At 42.3% G+C, this 24,332-nt stretch overlaps 1 protein-coding gene across 1 annotated transcript in view; it reads left to right on the forward strand.

Annotated features, from left to right (window-relative positions):
- The window catches only part of LOC309552612 (uncharacterized protein), a gene marked incomplete at both ends in the record, with an annotated part of 398,170 nt that overhangs the window by 117,481 nt on the left and 256,357 nt on the right, over positions 1 to 24,332 (forward strand). Inside the window, one exon of the mRNA XM_082253553.1 lies at positions 21,791 to 21,950. Coding sequence (XP_082109679.1) covers positions 21,791 to 21,950 — 160 coding nt within the window. The remainder of the gene's footprint in view (positions 1 to 21,790; positions 21,951 to 24,332) is intronic.

Raw genomic sequence — 24,332 nt, forward strand, 5'->3', positions numbered from 1 at the left:
CTTTCCTCCTCTTTAAGATCAGATGGGACAACTGGGGTAGCCGGGTTAACTTGGCCCAACAGCACTCTGGCCGGTACCTTCACCGGTGTAGTAGAGGTGTTTCTGACATTTACTAAAACCCTTCCATGGTTTTTCTGTAACACCTTCAAAGGGATCACTTCAGGGATTACTTCTATCCCTCTCTCCTCTTCCTGTGGACCTGATTCAAAGATGATAAAAGGGCCCGGCTGTTTCCATGTGAGTTTAATGGAAGCTTTCAGACAAGCCACCTCTCCTGGCTGCAAGACCTTTTCCGTTCTGTCCAACTTCCAGAGTCTTCCAACTCCTTTTGCAGGAGTCTCTTGCTCCAATACTAATCGTTGATAGGCCTGCCGTAGCATGGGGTGAATCCTTGGCGCTGGAGCATCCTGTCCCTGGACCAGTTGTGTCAGGAGGTGCCTTACTAGGTCAGTGTTGGTCCCTACGATGAGAGAGCTTTTGTTGGCCCCTGGCGGACGAGGACAGACCACCGCTAGGGTGTCGAAGGTTTCAGCTTCACCAGCCACTGATGGGTCAAAGGTCAACTTGATTGGCAGATACCCGTCATAGGGAAAACTTTGAGTCCCGATACCCCATATCTCCAGATCTTCCAACTTCTGCAGAGGTAGATGGGTAAGGTGTTTATCATAGAAGTCTCTATACAGAAGAGTCACTTGGGCCCCAGTGTCAAGGAGGGCTCTTGTGTAAATTCCTTCTACCTGGACAGAGACTACAGGGGAAGGCCCGACCAAGTTAGTTGGGAATTCTCTTAATAAGTGGCCTTGTTGTCTGATTCAGTTCTCTGCACCCAGGCTCTTTTCTTCTTTCCTTTTTTTCTTGGATTCAGCCCCCCGCTGAGCCCGGTGTGCATTGATTTTCCTTCCCTCAGTAGCCTGGAGTATAGAACTAGGGGCGTTGTACCTAGATCTGACCCCCTGACTCAGTTTCCCTGAACCAGTGAGCATCCTGGAGTCCCCTGAAACTGGCGGACACCCGGTTGACTCCTTCACCGGGGCCCTCTGAAGTTTCCCGCTGGCTTGCGAGGCTTTGAGACAACCTTTCCTTGGCTGGGACATACTCCTCTAACATGTCCTACTCCCCCACAGTTGAAACAAGTTAACAATCTTGTAGGCCTTGTAGGTCTCGTTTCCGGATCTGCTCTAAGGTTAGCAGGTTCATCTGGCTTCTCCGATATGTTCCCATTAGGTAGAGTGGATGCCTGACTAGTCAGGATAGACACCATTTCTATCAACTGGGACACCTGGGTCTTTAGGAGTTCAACTTGCGATTCACCTTCTTCTACACTTATCACTCTGACTCGAGGTGTTGAGTCAAACTGCCGACTCTTCTTTTTGTTGTCCAACATGACCTCTTCCTCTCTGACCATTCGAATCAGGTCAGGGTATTCTAGAATGCCACCATCTTGACGAGTTCGCAACAGTATGGCAATGGGATCTAAAGGTTGAGCCCCTCTCAGCACCTGCCGTGCACTAGTCTCATCTACCTTCCGGGGGTCTATCCCTTTCTTTAACAGGATCTGGTGGATGATCTTATCCAGGCGTCTAATAAATTCGGACAACTTCTCTTCCTCTTCTTGGTAACAGTGGTCTAACCGGTAAAGAAGTTCAGCCACGTTCTCCGTCCGACCAAATACATCTTGTAGAATGTCTAGATAATCCTGTGCAGTACAGTTCTTTTTGCTTAGCTTGAGATTACGTACGGCCTCTAGTGCAGGTCCCCTTAAACTTTCTGTGATTCTCTGTTTCTTGTGCTGTTCTGGTACCTCCCACTCTTCCAAAGCCTGAGTGGCGGTATCTAACCACTCTTCAAACCCATCTTCTGTTGAAGGCACAGGCTGTTTCCCAGAGAATGTCCTGAGCTTCCTATATCCAGTCATCAGATAGTTTGGGGAGTCCTTACTACATTTTGCTACGATTTCCCCGAAAACAGCACACAGTTCTGAGCTAAAGGTAGACAAAGGTGGTGACTCTGGACTCCCTTCTTGGACACCTTTTTCTTTGCTGGATCCCCCAGGAGTGGGGGATGAGGGACCTTCAGTAAGGACTTCTGGATGTATTAAAAAAAGTTCTGTTTGGTCAGTAGTCTTTACACTGGTTCCCTTAAAGTAATCAGGGACCCCCTTCCTCCACTCACACAATGCATACGTGTGTGGAACGGTGGTGTCTGTCTTTATGTCAGTCACCCAGAATTTCCTGTCTGTGGACAGTGCCCTTAAAACTGGGAGGAGTTTTTCCTCAGTCCAGACCTCTCCCTTGATTTCAACCACCAGGCCATTTTCCACTACGACATTCTCTTCCCTGCACCACTCGGCTGCAGCGGTAGGATCCATTTCTGCGTTGAGGGGGATTCTGTGGATGAGAGGGTTGTGTTGCAGGACTGTAGATATCCCGGATGAGCCCCCACGTGTAGCACCACCCCCGCAGGAGCTGCTGATTAGATTATTGTGTCTACGTCCTGCCTAACAACCCACAGAATTGGCTCGAACCCTCCCTAGGCACAACTGACCCAGAATAGGACTGGAATACCAAATGGCTACACAGATTGGAATATAACACTTCAATAAATAATAATGACCTGTTACCTCTCTCCAGCTGCAGTCCTTCTGGGTAATACAAGGTGACCACACACAAGCTTGCTTTTAAACAGGAAAGTTATTTACTGTAAATCAAATAAACAGTTTTGATACAGTAAAATATGACTTTGTAAAAGGATATACTGATTAATTAATCAAAGATAAGATAAATACTGTGATATCACTCCTCAAGGGCACATTAATTGTTTCAGGAAATGTCTCAGAGCCTATAGGACCACCATCTTAATCACTATTATACTTTTGGAAATAAGGCTCAGCATTCAGTTAGACACAGTACCAGACAGTCAGACCTATCTGAGTCCGCTGTTTCTTCTCTATATCTTCACTAGCAACGTTGGTGCACTCGCGATTTGTAATCCACATTGAGGATGGGTGATCAATAGAGAGAATGGCAGCAAACAGTTAGTAATCACCGTGGGGTGTCTGTGCAGGATTGGCGGTAAAACTTCTGTGAGAGATGTACTGGGCCACCTGGTATATTGCCTTCTACTACTCTAAGGCTAATCCTGACTAAAGTTACTTCTTTGATAGATAGAGTCAGTTTTTGGGCAGGTGTCCTCTCACCAACAGGACTGTCTCCCAGGAAGCCTCCGCTGCTGTCTCAGTCTCCGGCCTCTGTCACCAGCAGCGCTAGGTATTTGGGGTGGATGAGTCTGGTCTCTGTAGAACATCGATGGGACCTCCAGGAGGGATCCTCTACTGGAGATGAAACACTGCAACTTAGTCATTTAAGGCCCAGGAGTTTCGGCCTAGCATGCAGCATCAGCCCACAGTGCTGGCTTCCTGCTTGTCTCACTGTGTCTTTCCCAAGAGAGTGAGCCTGGCTCCTCCCTTCCTTTATAAAGCTACCCCCAGAAGGCTGTGCGGTGAAGCAGTGCACCTTGGTACTCCAAGAGAATTATAGATGATGTAGAAAACCACAGAACAGCTGCAATGTGTCATTTTGGCCACTAGATGGAGCCGAGTTCCTTTCAAATGTCAAGCAGCAGTCTTTTACAACTTGTATAATGGAAGACCCCGCTACAATAGGAAACCTCGGGGTTGTCTATTCTCACAATGGCACCTGAAAACCACCATACAGGGATCCTAGCAACTGGGGATCAGGTGGTGATGAGTAGGGATGGACTGAACACCCCCTATTTGGTTCGCACCAAAACATCTCGAACAGGGAAAAAGTTCTAGCGAACATGCAAACTCTATTAAAGTTTATGGGACACAAACATGAAAAATCAAAAGTCCTCATTTTAAAGGCTTATATGCAAGTTATTGCCAGAAAAGGGTATGGGGACCTGGCTACTGCCCTGGGGGACATGTATCGATGCGAAAAAACCTTTTTGAAAACAATTGTTTTAAAAGGAGCAGTGATTTTAGTGAAACAATAAAAATGAAAAATTTCTTTAAAAATAGTGCCAGGGGGTTCCCTTAGTCTGCCTGTAAAGTGGTGCATCTGTACGATGTATGTAGCCTGCTGCAGCACTCCTGACATTTCTAAAGGAAAAAATTTAATTTAAACTTGATCGTGGCTGTATTGTATTGTCGGCTCCAAGCAATACAGAAAAAAAAAACATGAAAAAACGGCGTAGTGTCCCCCCCTCCCCCCCTCGTCCATACCAGGCTCTTATGAATACTGAGTCTGCTATGAATTTTAGGGGAAACCCCCACGCCAAAATGAAAAAAAAAAATGGCTTAGGGTCCCCCCCAAAATCTATACCATACCCTTATGCGAGCGCCCCTTCTGAACCATACCAGGCCACATGCCCTCTATTTTTCAAGTCCTTTATTAAAAAAAAAATAGTGTAGTGTCACATAATGTCAGAGGGGACGGTGCCACAGGGTGACATAGCCTGGTCGCCCCACCCCTTGCCTATATAAGAACAGTCAAAGCAAAGATCAGGCAGATGGCAGGATGCATCCCATGAGGTGAAAGCATTTTTTATTTTTTCTATTTTTCCGGTCTGGCGGGCATTGTGATTGACGATGGACTTAAATCGAGGGACACTATTTTTGAATTTTTTTTTATTTTCAGGACTTTTTTAAAGGACTTGTCAAAAACTGTTTCCTGTGGTTCTTACTTTTTGACACTTTTTTGGTGAATGGGTAGGGGTACTATGTACCCGATACCCATTCACATAGGGGGGAGGGGGGAGATCTGAGGGCCCCCTTGTTAAAGGGGGCTTCCAGATTCCAATAAGCCCCCCACCTGCAGTCCAGGGTTGTCGGAAAGAGACCCTTATCCCCATGTTTCCCCCTCAACATGGGGATAAGGTGCTTTGGGGCAACCCCAAAGCACCCCTCCCCATGTTGATGACAAGCCGCCTGGTATGGTTCAGGAGGGGGCGCTCGCTCGCCCCCCCCCCTTTCCCTGCCTGCCAGGCTGCATGCTCGAATAAGGATCTGGTATGGATTTAGGAGGGGACTCCACGCTGTTTTGGCGTGGAGTTCCCCTTAAAATCAATGCCAGACCCAAAGGACCTGGTATGGAATTTGGTGAGACCCCACGCCATTGTTTTTTAAAATTTTGGCATGGAGTTTCCCTTAAAACCTATACCAGACCCAAAGGGCCTGGTAAAGATTTTGGGGGAACCCCACATGGTTTTTTTCTTAATTCTGTCATGGGGTTCCCCTTTAAAGCCATACCTTATCCAAAGGGTCCCCAAGCTGTTTTTACCCCAATTCTTTTTAATTTACATTTTTTTTTACAATTATTTTTTTAAATTCATCTCTCAGCAGGGAAGCCTTAACAACCTATTGACTGTGCGCTCGGCAGGAGAACATCCCGCTAAGTGCCGAGAAAGTTCAGGTAGGGAGTTGCGATGGGCGATGTTCAGGCTAAACTTATGCTCGGCCCAGACTGTTCACCCATCCCTAGTGGTGCCTGAACACTGTAACCCCTCACTCTTGCTGGCACTGGAACGGGCCCTGCTGTTAAAAATTAGAAATAAAAAATTTAAATTACATGCGCCTGTCAAACAGGTGCAGAAAAATTGGGCCTTGGATGTTGGTGAAGCCTGGATACTGTAACCTGTTTTATTATTGTTTTTATTTTTTTTTGGGGGGGGGTGATTTTTATAAATTTTTATATGGGTTTTATTATAGTTTTTTTTAATAAAGAAAAAATCAAGAAAGTCCGAAAAAAAAGAAAAGGGAACCACTGCTGACGCAGAGGAGGATTGCCTGCAATACAAACTGGAGGAACAGCAATTATGCCCTGAATATTTTTAAGGCTGTTGTGGAAAAAAAAAAGTAAATCACTGCTGATGCAGAAAGAGGAACACCTCCGACGCAGAAGGGGGGGACAGCAATTATGCCCTAAATATTGTTAGTGCTGCTGCGCCACAGAAAAAAGAAAACAACTGCTGACTCAGAAGGAATAGCACCTGCGATGCAGAAGAGGGGGGGGGGGGTCAGCAATTATGCCCTAAATAATATTAGTGCTGCTGCACCACAAAAAAAAGAAAACCACTTCAGACGCAGAAGGAATAGCACCTGCGACACAGATGGGGAAGTACTAATAATGCGGAAATAGAACCTGATGTTGCAAAAAAAAATCAATGAAAAAAAATGGGATCAGTGGGGTGACATAGAAGCGTTGTACACACCACCACTTCAGTGGCACCACTACACTGTGTTATTCACAAGAATCACAACACTTCACTACACTGACTGAACACAGGATCCTAAACATAAATATAAATATCCTGCCTAATCTTCACTAACACAAACTATACATGGCTGCTATGTAAGCAGCCTTATATAGTGTGGGACGTGGACTTAGCCCCTGAGCCATGACTGGCCAAAGGTACCCTGCCTTTGACCAAACATGGCTCTGACAGTACATTGTGCTGTGTTTGGCAAAAGCATACAGGTCAGGTGTATGCTTTGGCTAAATATCAGCAGCCAATGCACTGCGAGATCACAGTGCATTATGGGGCGCTCGTTGGTGGATGAACATCGAGCCCATCCCTAGTGGTGAGTAACAGGGAACCTCAGTGTTGTCAGCCTGTGAATGGCTATACATTTATGCTGTGGAAATATGTCCTCACATTGACACCCTTAATCGACCAGAGAAGGATCTTGGCAAATGATTTTATACAGACAATAAAAATAATCAAATAGCCTAGTGATCCCCTGGCCAATAGACTGGTGAGTCGGTACTTCCTAGTAGTGCTGACTTATATACTGATCCAGCAACCTTGATCCTACGGTACTTAAACACATCTTTTATTCTTGTCCACCCACTATTAGCATTACTGATTGCTAGGAGGGTGTTGGCTATTAAATTGACAGCGTTCTTAACAAGCAGTGACAGGTGGAGAGGGGAGGGGGGTAGTACTACATAGTGAACAGAAACAGACACAGCCTGTCTCTGTATGAGAAGTTAGAGTTTGTCTTAAAGCGGAGTTCCGGCCTCGGGGGTCAATTTGAGCTAAAAATACCCCCAGGACAGTCAGGGCTAGTACATTCCATAATGGATAGCTTCTGAACTGTCTTGGGTCGCACTTACCTGTAAGAAGAAATACTTACCTTGAAAATTTCTTCTCCAGCGCTGCCATCTCAGGTGTGGGCAGCTGAAACCGCAGTGTCTCTCTTTGTGTCCTCTTACGTGACGTCGGAGTCCCACAATGCACTGCACCGGCCCCGCTTGTCACTTCCGGTGCAGGCGCGGCATCCCTGCACAGCTTCTGGGCATGTCCAGAAGCTGTTTAGCAGTGAATGCCGTGCCTGCACCGGAAGTGACAAGCTGGGCCGGTGCAGGCGAATTGACTCCTGGGAGCAATGACGTTCAGCTCTCAGGAATCATCGCAAACCGGAAATGACAGCGCGGGCCATGGCCGCAGAGGGAGGAAGTGGAAGGAAGGTGAGTATATTTTCTTCTATAATAAGGTAAGTGACCAAAAAAAAATCGGCACTATCCATTTCTCTTTCAGGTTGCCCTCAGCAAGCGGATGGCCCAAAATCGTTTTTTTTTTTTAGGCCGGAACTCCACTTTAATTACCTCCAGTTTCTTTTGCTGCAAACTGAAGGTATGTTTTTTTAATTTGGTGCAATATTAGCACCACTTTTTAAAGCTGGCACTATTAGAAACGACCTGAATCTGTCACAGGTGTTGGTAAAGCTACTAAAATGAGTGGCAGGAATTCACGAATCTGGACATTTTAAAAGGCCATAGGGCCAGAAAAGTATCATGAGGGCTTTATTGAATTCCCCCAATTAAATGTTGTTACAAATAACTCTCTTGAACCATTGAATTTACTACATCTCTCTAGCACAGTGTTTCTCAACCTTTTTTAGTCAAGGCACTCTTTAAAAATTATGGACAGTATAAAGGCACCCCATTCTAAAATGTAAAAACTATTCTAATTGTTTTACATAATGCAGCAATATCCACACAGGTAGGAAAACCCAACGTTATAGGTGATTTATTCTTCCAAATAAAATACACTTTTGCAAACTGGTACTGACTAGTATTCCATAGTTTCTCTTCTCCCTCACTTTTTCTCCATCATTCAGCTAATGTGACCCCAACGCTGATGGAGAGGGGTAGGGGAGGGTCAAACAAGGATGCTATGCAGACGACTGACATCCTCCATATCAACCGATGATGCCATGGATCACTAGGATGCCGGCAGCTAGAAGGTTTTAATGGTGCACAATGAAAACCTGTGGCTTTGTGTAACTAAAAGGCAAGCTTTTTCCACACACCGGCAATTTTTAGGCATTTTACCAAGGCACCCCTTAGGAAACCTCAAGGCACCCTGGTTGAAAATGCCTGCTCTAGCATACTCAAAAGTATAGTTGATAAACTCTTAGCCTAAAATAAAACTGTATTTAAAGGGCTCATGCACACTGCAGCTCAAAAAAAATAACAAAACTACTTTTACAGGCATTTGAGCTTTTATTTCAGCTTGAAGAAGCTTGTACTTTTTGGGCTCTTTTGCATGTTTTAATTGAGATTCTTTAAGCTTTTTTCACAAACCCTCCCCCCTTTTTCGCACATTTTGAGGCGCTTAAGTGTCTTTTCTGCTCGAAAGCTCCTCTCAAAAACGCAAGTTTGGTGGGTTTTCTTTTCTGCCTGTAAGATCAAATGCCTGTAAACATCTGAAAAAGCCATAGTGCGCATGGACACATTGGCTAAAATGGAGGGAAGTTTCCAGGCAGATAAAATGAGAACTTAAAAAAGCTCAAAAGCCTGTAGGAGCAGCTTCTTTGAGCTGAAGTGTGCATGAGCCCAAAAAGTAGAAAAGTAAACAAACAACTTGGACATTGAATATACTAGTAGCTTATGGTGCTTACTCATGCTTCAGTATTTTAGTTAATAACCTGATCATGTAGAATAGATATTCCGATTGTATTAATAAAATAATGTGTTGGCGTTTTTCTCTTTTTTTAAATCACACGTTTTAGCGAAACTGAAAAGGAAACGATGGAAACCCTTAGGGAGTTATTGATCCTGTTCGACAGGGTTGTATTTTGTGTGGTTTTATCAAAAAAATGCTTCTTCACTTTGATCTTTATGGCATGCAGAGACAAAATAAACTGAATGATGATTTGTTAAAAAATGATCCTAACTTTGATTGTAACATAAACAGCATCTGTGATGCATCAAAATAAAATGCTTTTGAAACCTCCAATTAGGTTCTAAAAGATTGTTGCAAAATTGATGCTTTTTTGGTCAGACTTATCATTTTATAGATGATAGAAAAATACAGATATGATTCCCTTGGAGCTACATTCCTACGTATAAACACATTCATCATGTGACCTTAATCCAGCAATATCCTGAAAACAAAGGTCCATTGCTATGTCTACTATAGACATCCTAATTGTTTTTTCCACGTTAACCCAGTGCTACAGTTACAGTACATAAGGTTCATTTCTAATCACATAGTGCCAAGGTTGTATTATGTTGTTTTATTACTTTTTTACATTTACAAACTCAAAAATATACTTAATTAAATTATCTCATAATGTATCATTCTGAATGTCAGTGAATAGATGTGTAATATTTATTGCTGATGTTTGTAGTCTAAGACATCATAAGCACTTACCGATAGATAACCTCTGATCTACTGCTGTTCCATAATTCACTAGCTGAAGTAGTGTTATCATCATGTGGACTATATGAACTCACCAGAGAGATATGTGCTCCCATTCATGCTAACTGATCACAGTATATTCTTATGAATGTTCTTATATTCAGTTTTGTGTTGCTAGGACAGAACAATGAGGAGTGCCATTACTGACTTGCTTTTATAGATTCAGGATTCAGAGCTGTCACGCTGAGTCACTACCTAATTTGTTGCGAACCTTAAGAAATATACAGCCAAAAATGTCTTGATTTATGTCCTGCATATTTATTCCAGGTCAGCGGCTTATTAGGTAGGGAAGTGAGGATAAGAAGGACAAGTAAGTCAGTAGTAGCCCCCAAAGGGTTACAGGCTCCCTTAAATGTAATGTCAGTTATGTTAACCATTCACATAGCTTTTTAGGCATCATTCACACAAACGTACTTATGCATCTACGCCCAAGTGTAGGCAGGGTCCACTTTAATTATATTTCTCTTTTGAATCCTTCCAGGAAAGAGAATAAGGTAATTTTCTTCCTGGCAGGATCTCATATCAGTTAGTGTCAGATTTTCCACCGCAATATCGCTTTCCCACTATAGGTTGCTAATCCCTGCCATTACTAGTACAAAAGTAAATAAATAAAAATTCCATAAATATTTCCCATAGTTTGTAGGCGCTATAACTTTTTTGCACACCAATTAATATAGGCTTATTGGGATTTTTGTTACCACAAATATGTAGCACAATACATATGGCCTGAATTTATGAATAAATATGCTTCTTTTTTACATTTTTTTATTTGTGTTTTATATCAGAAAGTACATTTTTTTTATGCTTATAGCGCAAATATTAAAAAACACAGAGGTGATCAAATATCACCAAAAGAAAGCTCTATTTGTGGGGAAAAGGGACATACATTTAATTTAGGTACAGTGTCGCACGATCACGCAATTACAGTAACGCAGTGCTGTATCGCAAAAAATGGTCACAAAGGGGTGTAATTCTTCCGGATCTGAAGTGGTTAACACAGGGAGTTGGTTGCTGGCTGATGGGAAACAGAGAAGCCATGGGGGAGAGGATCACCTAGAGCAGTGGTCCACCGGGGGCCAGATGCAGCCCTTTGCTTGCTTTTATCCCGCCCTTGGGGCATTATTTTCATCCACTGATACCAACAATGGGGCATAGCTCCCCCACACTGGCATCAACAAAGGGGCAGAATTATTTCTAATGACACCAATGATGGGGCAGAAATCCTCCCATCACACCAAAGATGGGGCACAATTCCTCCTTATGAAACCGAGGATGGGGCATTGTTTATTCCCACTGACGTCAGGACCTCTTCTACTACCAATGGCCATAGTCCAGCCCCCCCTTAAGTCTGAAGGAAAGTAAAATGGGCCTTTGCTTAGAAAGTATGGAGACCCCTGACGTTCAGGACTGGGACTTTGTTTTTTACCTTCCCTTGAGGGGGTGCCTCTGTAGCTGAGCACAAATAGGGACACTACCACACAAAAATGGAACTGTTTGAGGAGGTGCTGATTACTTTGTTAGAATTGTGACACTTACAATAAAATTGCTTTGGACCGAGCTTCTGGCTGCTTCATGTGTCTTAAGTGGGTTCTCAGTAACCTTGCTGTTGAGAAGTGGGATAGCACACCATTAGGCTATGCTAGACAGTGCATCCCATGAGGTATCCACTTGGTGAAGAAGGATACCAGTGTCCCAACGGTGTTGCAAACCTGGTCTAGCTAGGCCAGTGGTGGATTGGTAGAGAAACTGCTATACAAGTAATCTTTAGGCCTGAAGTGACTTGGTCTCTCCTGAAACAGAATACCTTCTTGCAGGGGATAACCTGCAAGAAGGTATTCTGTTTCAGGAGAGACCAAGTGGTGAGCAAGCCTAACAGTGACTGTCACTTACACACTATGCGTGGGGATGGCAAGCAGACATGTAATTCTGAAAGGACTCTGCTCGATACCCAAGGCTGGTAAGTGAGCCCTGTGTATTTGGCAGGCACAGATGGATTGAATAGTGGGCGCTTCTGGCACAAACAGATAGCTCTTCATGAACAGGATGCACAGGTGTGCAGACAGTGTACAATTAAGGATATTCACCCGTACAGCTGATAAATCGGGACCAGTGGCTGTGTCTGTGCAGTTGCTGCATCCGCATAGACATGTATGGGACTGCCTGCACATGGATGCATAGAACACCTATACATCCCATGTGGGGGAAGACGGTCCTTCCCATAGCTGTATGATTATGGTAAGCCTGTGTGAATGAGACCCTAATGCTGAACTCACAACAAACAGCTGAGCTCAGAGATGAATATTTATACAGTATATAGCTTTCCCTACCAAATGATTTGCAGTTCTGTCCATCAGGTCCTGAGATTTACACAGCTTTGCCGCACAACACAGACCGGTCTGGCAGGGCAGAAGACCTGATCTTTCTCTGCTGCAATTCAGTAACATAAAGGTCTCATGCACTCAAGGTGTTTGGCCCAGGGCTGTCTTTAATATTGATTGGACCCTGGGCAAATATTTTCTTGGGCCCTCCCCAATCCACTTATCAAATATTCGAAGACAATGGGGGCTCAAGGGGCAGCTGCTTTGGGCCCTACAACAATGACTGGGCCCAGGGCAGCTGCCCCTTTTGCCCTGTGTTAAAGACGGCCCTAGTTTGGCCATCTATTCTAGATGACTTTCCTCCGGGCAGCAGCGTTTTGGCAGAAAAAACACTAGATGCTTGTAAACGCACTTCTAACACCTTAGGCACGTCAAGCTTTTGGGCGCTAATTCATTTAGTTTGCCAGAATAATAATTTGTTCTGCCCACTGAAATGAATTAACACTTTAAGTGCTTGACTTGCTAGTGTTAACGCACATTTAGACATGTTTTATTGTGTCAAGCGGTTTTCTCTGCCAAAAGCGCTGATTCTACTGGACGCGCCATCAGTGTTTTCTTTTTCTGCATCTAAAAGCCTCTAAATGCCTATATGTGTATGGACACATAGGCTAACATGCAGGGCCGTTTAAAGGCAGGAAAAAAAAAAAAAAAGAAAAGGCCAGATGCCCCTAACAGCAGCATTGAAAATGTCCAGTGTGTGTAGTAGGACCTACAGTTTTTTCCCCTCCCCCAGACTGGGATATAACAGTAAAGAAGAAGCAACAGACTGATGAGCCCATCTCTCTGTCACCCTGCTCTGTCTTTCTATCAGCATGTTTCTTGCGTTTCAACACAACCTATTGGTCCTTGTGCTGCTCTCCCTCTCTCAGTCTGAGCTCTGCTGTAGGGTGATATCAAGTCAAATTAGGATACCTACACCGCTTGCAAATAACCACTTAAGGACCAGAAAGGTTTTACCCTTAACCACTTAAGCCCCGGAAGATTTTACCCCCTTCCTGACCAGGGGGTATTTTGCGATTCGGCACTGCGTGACTTTAACAGGCAATTGTGCGGTCGTGCGATGCTGTACCTAAACAAATTTGATGTCCTTTTTTTCCCACAAATAGAACTTTCTTTTGGTGGTATTTGATCACCTGTGCGATTTTTTGATCATGCGCTATAAACAAAAAAAGAGCGTAAATTTTGCAAAAATAACAATATTTTTCACATTTTTTTATATGAAATTCCCCCCAAAAAAATGTAAAAATCAAAATTTTTTAACATTTTCTGCCAATTTGTTTTATGCTACATATGTTTGGTAAAAAAAATTGCAAAAAGCGTATTTTGATTGGTTTGCGCAAAAGTTATTGCGTTTACTAACAAAGGGAAAGATTTTTGTCATTTTTGTTGTTTTTTTTTTAACGCGTAATGGCGGCGATCTGCGATTTTTTTTGCGGTACTGCAACATTGCGGCAGACAGATCGGACCCTTGACTGACATTTTTGCAGAGATGTATAGTAACGAAGTAGAACTACTTAAGTACTGTACTTAAGTACCGAAATGCGGTATCTGTACTTTCCTAGAGTAGAATTTTTTTCTCCTACTTCTACTTTTACTTCACTACATTTTTTCGATGATTTCGATACTTCTACTCAAGTATTTTTTTTTTGTGCTGCATAGTTACTCGTTACTTTTAAAAAAATTACCACTGCCAGAACAGTAGATGGCAGATTGCATAAAGCTCAAAAAATGTGTATAATGTCATTTGTAAATCAGCGCATACGAAAATAAAGGCTGTGTATAATAAAAGCTGCTATACCAAATCTTTCCAATAAAAAGAAAATATGAAACAAACAAATAAATGGTGCTACAGCGCTTAAAGTGCATCAAGAAACTACTAACAAACACAGGTTAATCATTTGAATAAATCATTTGAAATAATAAAAAACAATATGATGTTCAAACTTTTAAATTCTTTCGTTAATAACTACATAACACAGTACTTCTACTTCTACTTTCAGTACTTGAGTAGAATTTTTTTTTCAAAACTACTGGTACTTTTTACTTTTAGTACTTAAGTAGCAATTTTTTTGAAAAAACTACTTGCAATACTTAAGTAAAAAAAATGTTGAATACTTTAGTACTTCTACTTAAGTAACTTTTTCTGCGAGCACTTCCACTTCTACTCAAGTCACTTTTTGATCGAGCACTTGTACTTTTACTCAAGTAGAAATTTTGAGTACTTTATACAAGTCTGCATTTTTGACACTTTTGGGGTTACCAGTGACATTTCTACAGTAATCAGTGCTATACATATGCACTGTTACTATAAAATTACACTGGCAGTGAAGGGGTTAACTTTATTTGAGAGGGAGGGGCTGTGTGTGTCCCTAGGGGCGTATTTCTAACTGTGATTGGCTGTGGCTTGAGGTGTAGGAACAATGATCAACGGTCCTACATAGTAGAACCATATGATCATTGTTTCTACACAGGGGAGAATGACAGGCGGCTTGTTTACACTAGCCGCCTGACTTTGTCCCTCTCCCCCCGACGATCGCTGAGTGACCGACGGACATCGGGTCCGCCGGTCACACGCGCGGGGGGGTCCGTGACCGCGCGGGAGCGTGCCTCCGGCGGCGCGCGCTCGTTCCCCAGAGCCTCACAGGCTAGCGACGTAGACCTACGTCGCTCTGCCTGTGAGGGGCTGACTGCCGCAGTAAATATACTGTGTGCAGTCGGCAAGTGGTTAATGGCCAGGGCATTTTTTGTGATACGACACTGCATTAATTTACCTGACAATTGCACGGTCGTCTGACACTGTACATAAATTAAATTGATGTCCTTTTTTCCCACAAATAGAGCTTTCTTTTGGTGGTGTTTGATCACCCCTGCGGTCGTTTTTTTTTGCTCTATAAACAAAAAAAGAGCAACAATTCTGAAAAAAAATGAAAAAAAAAAAAAAAAATGTTTTACTTTCTGCTATAAAACATATCCAAACAAAATAAATAAAAAAATCTAATTTTTTCATCAATTTAGGCTAATATGTATTCTGCCACATTTTTTTTGGTAAAAAAAAACCTCCCAATCAGTGTATATTGGTTGGTTTGCGCAAAAGTTATCGCGTCTACAATCTAGGGGATAGACTTGTGTCATTTTTATTTATTTATTAATTTATTTATGTACTAGTAATGGCGGCGATCAGCGATTTTTAGCGGGACTGCGACATTGCGGCGGACAGATCGGACACCTAACTGACACTTTTGACACTTTGAGGGGACAAGTGACATTACTACAGTAGTCAATGCTAAAAATTTGCACTGTTACTGTACTAATGACACTGGCAGGGAAGGGGTTAACCCCAGGGGCAAACAAAGGGTTACGTGTGTCCCTAGGGGATGCTTTCTAACTGTGTGGGGGGTGGACTCAATAATTGAACACAGAGACCTGTGTTCCTAAATAGTAGGAACACAGTATCCCTGTCTTCATCTGTGACAGAACAGCGGTCTGCCTTTTTTACATCGGCAGACCACAATTCTGTCTCCATGTGGAGCAATCATGGGTGGACATCACATCCTGCCGGATCCACTGATTGGCTCCCTCTTTGGAAAATCGGCGTGTCTTTTACACAAAGCAATGTACATGTACTTAGTTTCGCGTAACAGAGCCTACCTGCCACAATAAAACTATGGCCGCTTGTTTGGCAAGTAGTTATAGATGCATTCCTGGATAGAAATCTGCATTCATTAGTGTCTTTTATATAGTATCTGCCTGGAGTAGCTTTAACCAGTTCCAGACCGTCCGCCACAGTTTTACTGCGGCAGATAGCCCCTCCTGCGCGAACTGACATAGGACTACGTCAGTCACGTGCCTGGTGCTAGGGGGGCGAGTGCGTGCCACCCGCGATCACTCCCCACTGAGAGAGAAAAATGGTCGGCTGTTGTAAACACAGCTGACCGTTCTTCTCTCTGAAATGATCCCCGTGCGCCTGTGATCCTTCTATATAGGATCACAGGTCTCTATGGTCATTTCACAAGCCTCTCCCCCCACAGTTAGTAAACACTCCCCTAGGCTTACATTTAACCCTTTGATCACCCACTAGGTTAACCCCTTCCCTGCCAGTGTCATTATTACGGTAACAGTGCATATTTTTAGCACTGATTGATGTAGTAAGGTCACTGGTCCCCCCAAAAGTGTGAAAAAGGTCAGTTAGGGGTCCGATCTGTCCTTCGAAATGTCGCAATCCCGCTAAAAATCGCAGGTCCTCGCCATTACTAGTAAAAAAAATTATATAAATAAAAATGACATAAATCTTTCCCTTAGTTTGTAGAGGGGATAACTTTTTTTGTGCCAACCAATAAAAATACACTTATTGCGATTTATTTTACCAAAAAATATGTAGCAGAATACAAATTGACCTAAAAGGATAAAAAAAAAATCAATTTTTTCATTTTCTTTGGGGAATGTTATATAGCAGAATGCGAAAAATATTGTTTTTTTTTTTTTTCAGAGTTGTTGCCTTGTTTTTTTGTTTATAGCGCAAAAAATAAAAAATGCAGAGGTGATCAAATACCACCAAAAGAAAGCTCTATTTGTAGGAAAAAAAGGACATCAATTTTATTTCAGTACAGAATCGCACGACTGCGCACTTTTCCGTTAAAGTAACACAGTGCCGAATCGCAAAAAATGGCCTGGTCATTAAGGGGGCAAATTCTTCCGGTCCAGAGCTGGTTAAAGAGGAGCTTCATGCTACTTCATAAAAAAATTAAAAGTCAGCTGCTACAAATACTATAGCTGCTGACTTTTAATATTAGGACACTTACAGTAGCTGTCCAGGAATCCAGCGATGTCCCTACTCAAGCTGATTTTTCAATCAGCTATTGGGTACTGCCGCTGCCATCTCCACTAAAGGAAACCGGCAGTAAAGCCTTGCAGCTTCACAGCCGGTTCCCTACTGCTCATGCGCAAAGCACGCTGCGCTCTGTGAATGGGCTGGCTGCGGGGGAGGGGGGCCAAACCTCCTCGCGGTGAACTCAGCCTGAAGTGGGAGTGGGTACTTGTCAAAACCAGATATCTACTCCCCCCCAAAAAGGTGCCAAATCTGGCAGCGGAGGGGGCAGACAAGCAAAGCTTCCCCTTTTGGGTGGAGCTCTGCTTTAATTTAATTCTGGATTCACAGCTCTGAATGTGTTTTACCACAATGCACACAAATTCAGTGGTATGGTGCATTGTGGTACCATTAATTTCTGAATTTTGAAGGGTACTCCAAAGAACCTTGCAAATGAAACACTAGCGCCCCACAATACACAGATGGGAACCATCCATTCACAGATGAGTCTCCTATTTTTCGTATGTTGTGGCTGCCTTAATGCAACATGTGGTAATGCTGTGCTATGATACAAAGCTATATGTGAAGTGGCCTTAAATAATTATTTTTGTTGCTAACTGGTGTCTATCATTATATTACCATATCATTACCAAGCTCCTGTCTGTATATACAGTATATACATGACCGGCTGGGTTAGACCTTGCGCATATATCATTAAATGCCAACAAACACAATTTATGTAAAGAAAATTGAGAAATGCTTTTATTCATAATAGTGATTACATGTTCACCTTATTCATTTTTTCTGTTATATGTCCATTTGCTAGCTGAGACATTATTCTATTCTATAAGGAATTATAAAACAACAGATATAATTATGTCTGACAGTATAATTTATGTTTAATAAGTTACTATGGCAGCAGCGAAGCTTGGGCTCTGATTATATTTCCCTTATTGCTCGCACACTAATGGATACACGTTGGATAAGTGAAATTGCAACTATAGCCCGTTGCTTCTTTTCATATCATTAGCTCTGGGAGTTGGCTGCAGCTATGATGCTGGTACTGAATATGTATACATCACAAATAAAAAAATTAAAAGGGTGGCAGGAGACTGCCAGTACATACAATGTTAAAAAAAGGAAAAGGGAAACAACCTGCTTATCAGGGAAAGAGCATTTTGGACCATTTTGAACTACACATCCTTCTTATTTCTCTTGCTCTCTATCTCTCTCTCTCTCTCTCTCTCTCTCTCTATATATATATATATATATATATGTATGTCATATCTTTTCATGTGACAACACTGAAAAAATTAGTTTGCTACGATGTAAAGTAGTGAGTGTACAGCTTGTATAACAGTGTAAATTTGCTGTCCCCTCAAAATAACTCAACACACAGCCATTAATGTCTAAACCGCTGGCAACAAAAGTGAGTACACCCCTAAGTGAAAATATCCAAATTGGGCCCAGTTAGCTATTTTCCCTCCCCAGTGTCATGTGACTCGTTAGCGTTAAAAGGTCTCAGGTGTGAATGGGGAGCAGGTGTGTTAAACATAGTGTTATCGCTTTCATTCTCTCCTACTGGTCACTGGAACTTCAAAACCTGAAGCCACCTCATAGCAAAGAACTCTGAGGATCTAAAAAAAAGAATTTTCGCTCTACATAAAAAATGACCTAGGCTATGAGAAGATTGCCAAACTGAGCTATAGCACGGTGGCCAAGACCTTACAGCGGTTTAACAGGACAGGTTCCACTCTGAACAGGCCTTGCCATGGTCCACCTAAGAAGTTGGGTGCACGTGCTCAGCATCATATCCAGAGGTTGTCTTTTGGAAATAGACATTATGAGTTCTGCCAGCATTGTTGCAGAGGTTGAAGGCGTGAGAAGTAAACCTGTCAGTGCTCAGACCATACGCCACACACTACATCAAATTGGTCTGCATGGCTGTCATCCCAGAAGGAAGCCTTATAAAGATGATGCTCAAGAAAACCTGCAAACAGTTTCCTGAAGACAAGCAGACTAAGGACATGGATTATTGGAACCATGTCCTGTGGTCTGATGAAACCAAGATAAAGTTATTTGGTTCAGATGGTGTCAAGCGTGTGTGTGGTGCCAACCAGGTGAGGAGTACAAAGACAAGTGTGTCTTGCCTACAGTCAAGCATGGTGGTGGGAGTGTTCTGGTCTGGGGCTGCATGAGTGCTGCCAGCACTGGGGAGCTACAGTTCATTGAGGGAACCATGAATGCCAACATGTTCTGTGACATACTGAAGCAGGACATGATCCCCTCCTTTCGGAGACTGGGCCACAGGGCAGTATTCCAACATGATAACGACCCCATACACACCACCAAGATGACCACTGCTTTGCTGAGAAGCTATGAGGGTAAAGGTGATGGACTGGCAAAGCATGTCTCCAGACCTAAACCCTATTGAGCATCTGTGGGGCATCCTCAAATAGAAGGTGAAGGAATGCAAGGTCTTTAACATCCACCAGCTCCGTGATGTCGCCATGGAGGAGTGTGAGAGGACTCCAGTGGCAACCTGTGAAGCTCTGGTGAACTCCATGCCCAAGAGGGTTGAAGCATTGCTGGAAAATAATGGTGGCCACACAAAATATAGACACTTTGGGTCCAATTTGGACATTTTGACTTAGGGGTGTACTCACTTTTTGCCAGCGGTATAGACATTAATGGCTGTGTATTGAGTTATTTTAGGAGACAGCTAATTTACACTGTTATACAAGCTGTACACTCACTACTTTACATTGCAGCAAAGTGTCATTTCTTCAGTGTTGTCACATGAAAAGATATAATAAAATATTTACAAAAATGTGAGGGATGTACTCACTTTTGTGAGATACTGTATCTTGCTTGAAAATAAAAAGTGTTCTTCGTATCTCCACCAACAATGAGACAATGGTTCTTCCCCTCAGAGATATGAACTCTGCATTAACAGTCAGGTATAAAAGCACTTGCCTCTTTCAAGGGGTAAATCTCCTGGCGTTCACACCTTGTCCTCTCTCATTGTCAGCACAAAAATACACACAGAAATATCCCATCATTAGAGCAAGGATGTATTCATAAAAAAGCAGAAAACATGTATAGACTGAAGCACTATAGACACAGAACAGGCTTCTCGCCAAAAGCTAAGATGGCCGCAGGATGATGTCACACCATTGGCTCCATCTCCTATACCCATATAAACCTTTTACAAAAGCTTACATACATACTGTATATTATTAACCACTTAAGCCCCGGAAGATTTTACCCCCTTCCTGACCAGGGGGTTTTTTGCGATTTTTTACTGCGTGACTTTAACGGACAATTGCGCGGTCGTGCGACGCTGTACCTAAACGAATTTCACGTCCTTTTTTTCCCACAAACAGAGCTTTCTTTTGGTGGTATTTGATCACCTGTGCGACTTTTTGATCATGCACTATAAACAAAAAAGAGCGTAATTTTTGCAAAAATAACAATATTTTTCACTTTTTTTTATATGAAATTCCCCCCCCAAAAAAAATGTAAAAATCAAAATTTTTTAACATTTTCGGCCAAATTGTTTTATGCTACATATGTTTGATAAAAAAAAATCACAAAAAGCGTATTTTGATTGGTTTGCGCAAAAGTTATCGCGTTTACTAACAAAGGGAAAGATTTTTGTAATTTTTGGTGTTTTTTTTTTAACGAGTAATGGCGGCGATCTGCGATTTTTTTTGCGGTACTGCGACATTGCGGCGGACAGATCGGACCCTTGACTGACATTTTTGACACTTTTGGGGGTACCAGTGACATTACTGCAGTAATCAGTGCACTGTTACTGCAAAAATGACACTGGCAGGGAAGGGGTTAACTGTATTGGACAGGGAGGGGTTAAGTGTGTCCTAGGGGCGAGATTCTAACTGTAGTGGGACAATGCTATTGGTGTAAAAACAAAGATCAACGGTTCTACATAGTAGAACCGTCTGATCTCCATTTTTACACAGGGGAGAATGACAGGCGGCTTGTTTACATAAGCCGCTCTGCCTTTCTCCCGCTGTACCGACGATCGGCAAGTGACCGGCGGACATCGGGTCCGCCGGTCACACGCCCGCACTCCTCCCTGAACGAGCCGAGGCTATTGGCTCTAATAGCAGTGACAGGCGAGCGACGTAGACCTACGTCACTCTGCCTGGCCGGGGCTGACTGCCGCAGTAAATATACTGTGCGCAGTCGGCAACCGGTTAACCAACCTAAAAACAATTTTGTTCATCATAAAATAAAAGCAGACATATAATTAAAAATATAAAAAATACTTTATTAAATATTATGAATCACATGGTAAATTTTTTTTGAGATTAAAAATAATTTTATTGTACAAAAAAATTAAAAATTTATTTTGTGGGAGATGAGTTTAAGATGTATGTGAGGGATTCACCTTAGCTATATCAAAGTGCAGTTTTGTAAGCATTTTCAGCAGCTGAATTAACCACTTACTGAGTAACAGCTTCTTTATATTTTAATCCTTGCCTATGTTTCAGTTTAACCTGGTGCCTTGACCACTGTCCCAGTCCCAGACAACTGTTTCCTGTGTTGGGATGGCTCCCAAGCTAAAAAAAAAAAAAATGAATAGCTAACAATAAAGCCCATATCATTTGACTCTTTTTGTTCTCGCCAAACTTTGTTTTGGACAGTCAAGAGTTAAATTGGAGTAGGACCATGAATGCTGATCAAACGCTTTAATCAAGAATTTGTTTTTATTTGAGTATCAGACTTCACATCTGTTTATTACGCTTATCGTTTTTTCTGTCATCAACATCCCCTTGTTACTATTGTTGCTGTTTGTTACAAAAAATAATGAGTCTTTTCCTAATTTTGATGTATAATGCTAATTTTATTTCAGTGGACTCCAGTGACACAGCCTCCAGAAAAAAAGAAACCAGGGTCCAGAGCTGTTTTCTCCCTCCTTGGCAGGTTAGATGCATTATCCAATAAAGCACACTCAGAAGACCCTCAGGAAAGGATTACCTTATCAGACAAAACAGACCAGCATCCTTTTCCAGGTCAGACATTAACTGAATCATTCCTGTACATTGTACATTGTATAGAGCACAGGTTAGAAGTACTTTTTGACATTGATAAACAAAATCCAGGGATTTATATATAAAAAAAAAACACTGCAAAGTATGGAGGCATTGTCCAGAGCTGCCAATTAGTTTCCTTCACTTCTTGTGGAGTATTAAATAAAAAAGACCAGAGATAGATTGCCAATACTGACACTTTTACTTTTCCTCTAAATTTGCTAAAATATATATATATATATATATATATATATAAATATCAAGGAAATGCTCTTGTGCAAATGCAAGTATATTACATTGGTAGGCCAACTCTACTATCCAGGCACTGGGAAACAGTGCAGTAGTAGGCCTCATGCACACTGGATGTTTTTTTAGAATGCTGCATTTTTGCATTGGTGTTTTTAAGGGTTTTTTAAGCAAAACTATACTCCCACAAAAGCTTATGGCTCAAAAACGCTCATAAACACTAAATAGCTTTTTTTTAGAGTTACAGCTGAAAAACTCCTCTCCAAACCCACTGGTTCTGGGGTTTTTTTTTCCAGGCAGAAAACGCCCCTGCTACAAACTGATGATAACAGTCTATGTGTGCATGGCAATTCCCCAAACAACTAAATGACCCAGCTCACTCTAACGGGAATTGTAGGGGTGCTGCTCTCCTCAGATGGGGAAACACCAAAGACTGAAAACACAAAAGAAAGGAGGCGCAAGCACCTAGTGCATTACCCTTGGACAAATTAAAAATGTATTTTGAATGCCAAAAACATACTCACAAACATGAAGAGTAAAATCACATAAAACAAGTCCACCTCAATGTGAAAAGGGCATATCCCTTTGTTGGGACCACTGACCTGTTTCAGGAGACACGCTCCCTTCCTCAGAGATAGCTCACACATAGGATAATATGCTGGGGAGTTTACTGTCTGCAAAAAAAAAAAAACACCTGAAGCCAAAAACAGCAGCTGTGAAGATATCCAGTGCGCATGAGGTCATTCACTGCTATAACAAGCAACTACCAAAAGTGCACTTTCCACCTTTTTAACATCGGTCAAGTGTCTTAGAATTGCTAATAATGGGGGCTTTATTATGACCCAGCGCCTAACTACAGTATATAAGGCTTCATGCACATTGGATGTTTTTTCAGCTGCTCCCAGGGGCGTCTGGCATTTTTTTTCTATGCCTCTAAATGCCCCTGCATGTTAGCCAATGCTTAGAGGAGTTTAGCGGTAGAGGTGTATAGAGGCAGGGAAAAAAAAACCCTCTGCCAATGCTTCCGGGAGCAGCAGAGTTTTGGCAGAATGAAACACTTAACCCGTGTAAAGGCGTGTAAACACATTTAGCCCTTGAGTATTAATTCATAAAATTATTATTCAGGCCAATGAAATGAATTAATGCCCAAATGCTTGACGTGGCTAAACTCACCTAAGTGCGTTACAAACTTTTTCCAAGCAACAAGCTTTTAGCCAAAACGCCCCTGCCAGAAGGAAAGACGTCTAGGAGAGATAGAAAAGTGTCCAGTGTGCATGAGGCCTAAAATGCAGGTCACCCAGCAGCCACATTCATAATGTGCTTAGCTGTAGTAGGGAAAACATAGGTGGTGCTGTGGAAATGTGCATAGGGACACAGTGATGTAGGGCTTGTAATCATCAGTCTCTTATCCTTTTCATTGCCAGAGACATTTTTTGCATTTTAGGCCTGAAGTATATATTTTCTGAAAGAAGAGACCCTTTAAACTAAAATGGTGGTACATTTTCATTTTTTTTTTTTTGTCATGTGATATTAGTGCAATGGTTTATAAAACGCAAATTTTCAGTAGTGGACAAAACACAATGTATTACCCATTTTTTTTTTGGTAAAATATATAAGATGAGGTAGTTTCACGTAAATAGATATCCAACATGTTAAGCCCTAAAATTGTGCCTTCCATGAAATCGTGATAAAATTCAGCACCCAAAATCATATGTAGGCAATGCTCCTCCTCTTTATCAGGTGCCCCCACAGAAAGCCGCTTTCCATGGGGGCACCCGTGTGGGCTCGCTCTTGTGTCCCACTGCTGCGTCTATTGGCACAGACAGCTCTGCACTCGGCCCTCTGCTCCCGTGTCACTGGATTTGATTGACCTAGGCCGACAGGTAGAATAGCAGAGCCCAGGAAACATGGTGGGGGGGGGGTCACATAGTGGGAGGCATGTTTGGGGGATCCATGGTAGCAAGCCATCGGATCACCTCCATATGAAAGCTGACAGTCAGCTTGTGAAATTACAGTGGCAGCACATAGGTTAAATTACATATAGTAATATTAATAATAAAAACATAATATAATGCAGTTAAAAAAATAAAATGATAAATAATATCATATAATAAATGA

This window comes from Pelophylax lessonae (genome assembly GCF_965119305.1).
Source record: "Pelophylax lessonae genome assembly, chromosome: 4".
Classification (NCBI taxonomy): domain Eukaryota; kingdom Metazoa; phylum Chordata; class Amphibia; order Anura; family Ranidae; genus Pelophylax; species Pelophylax lessonae.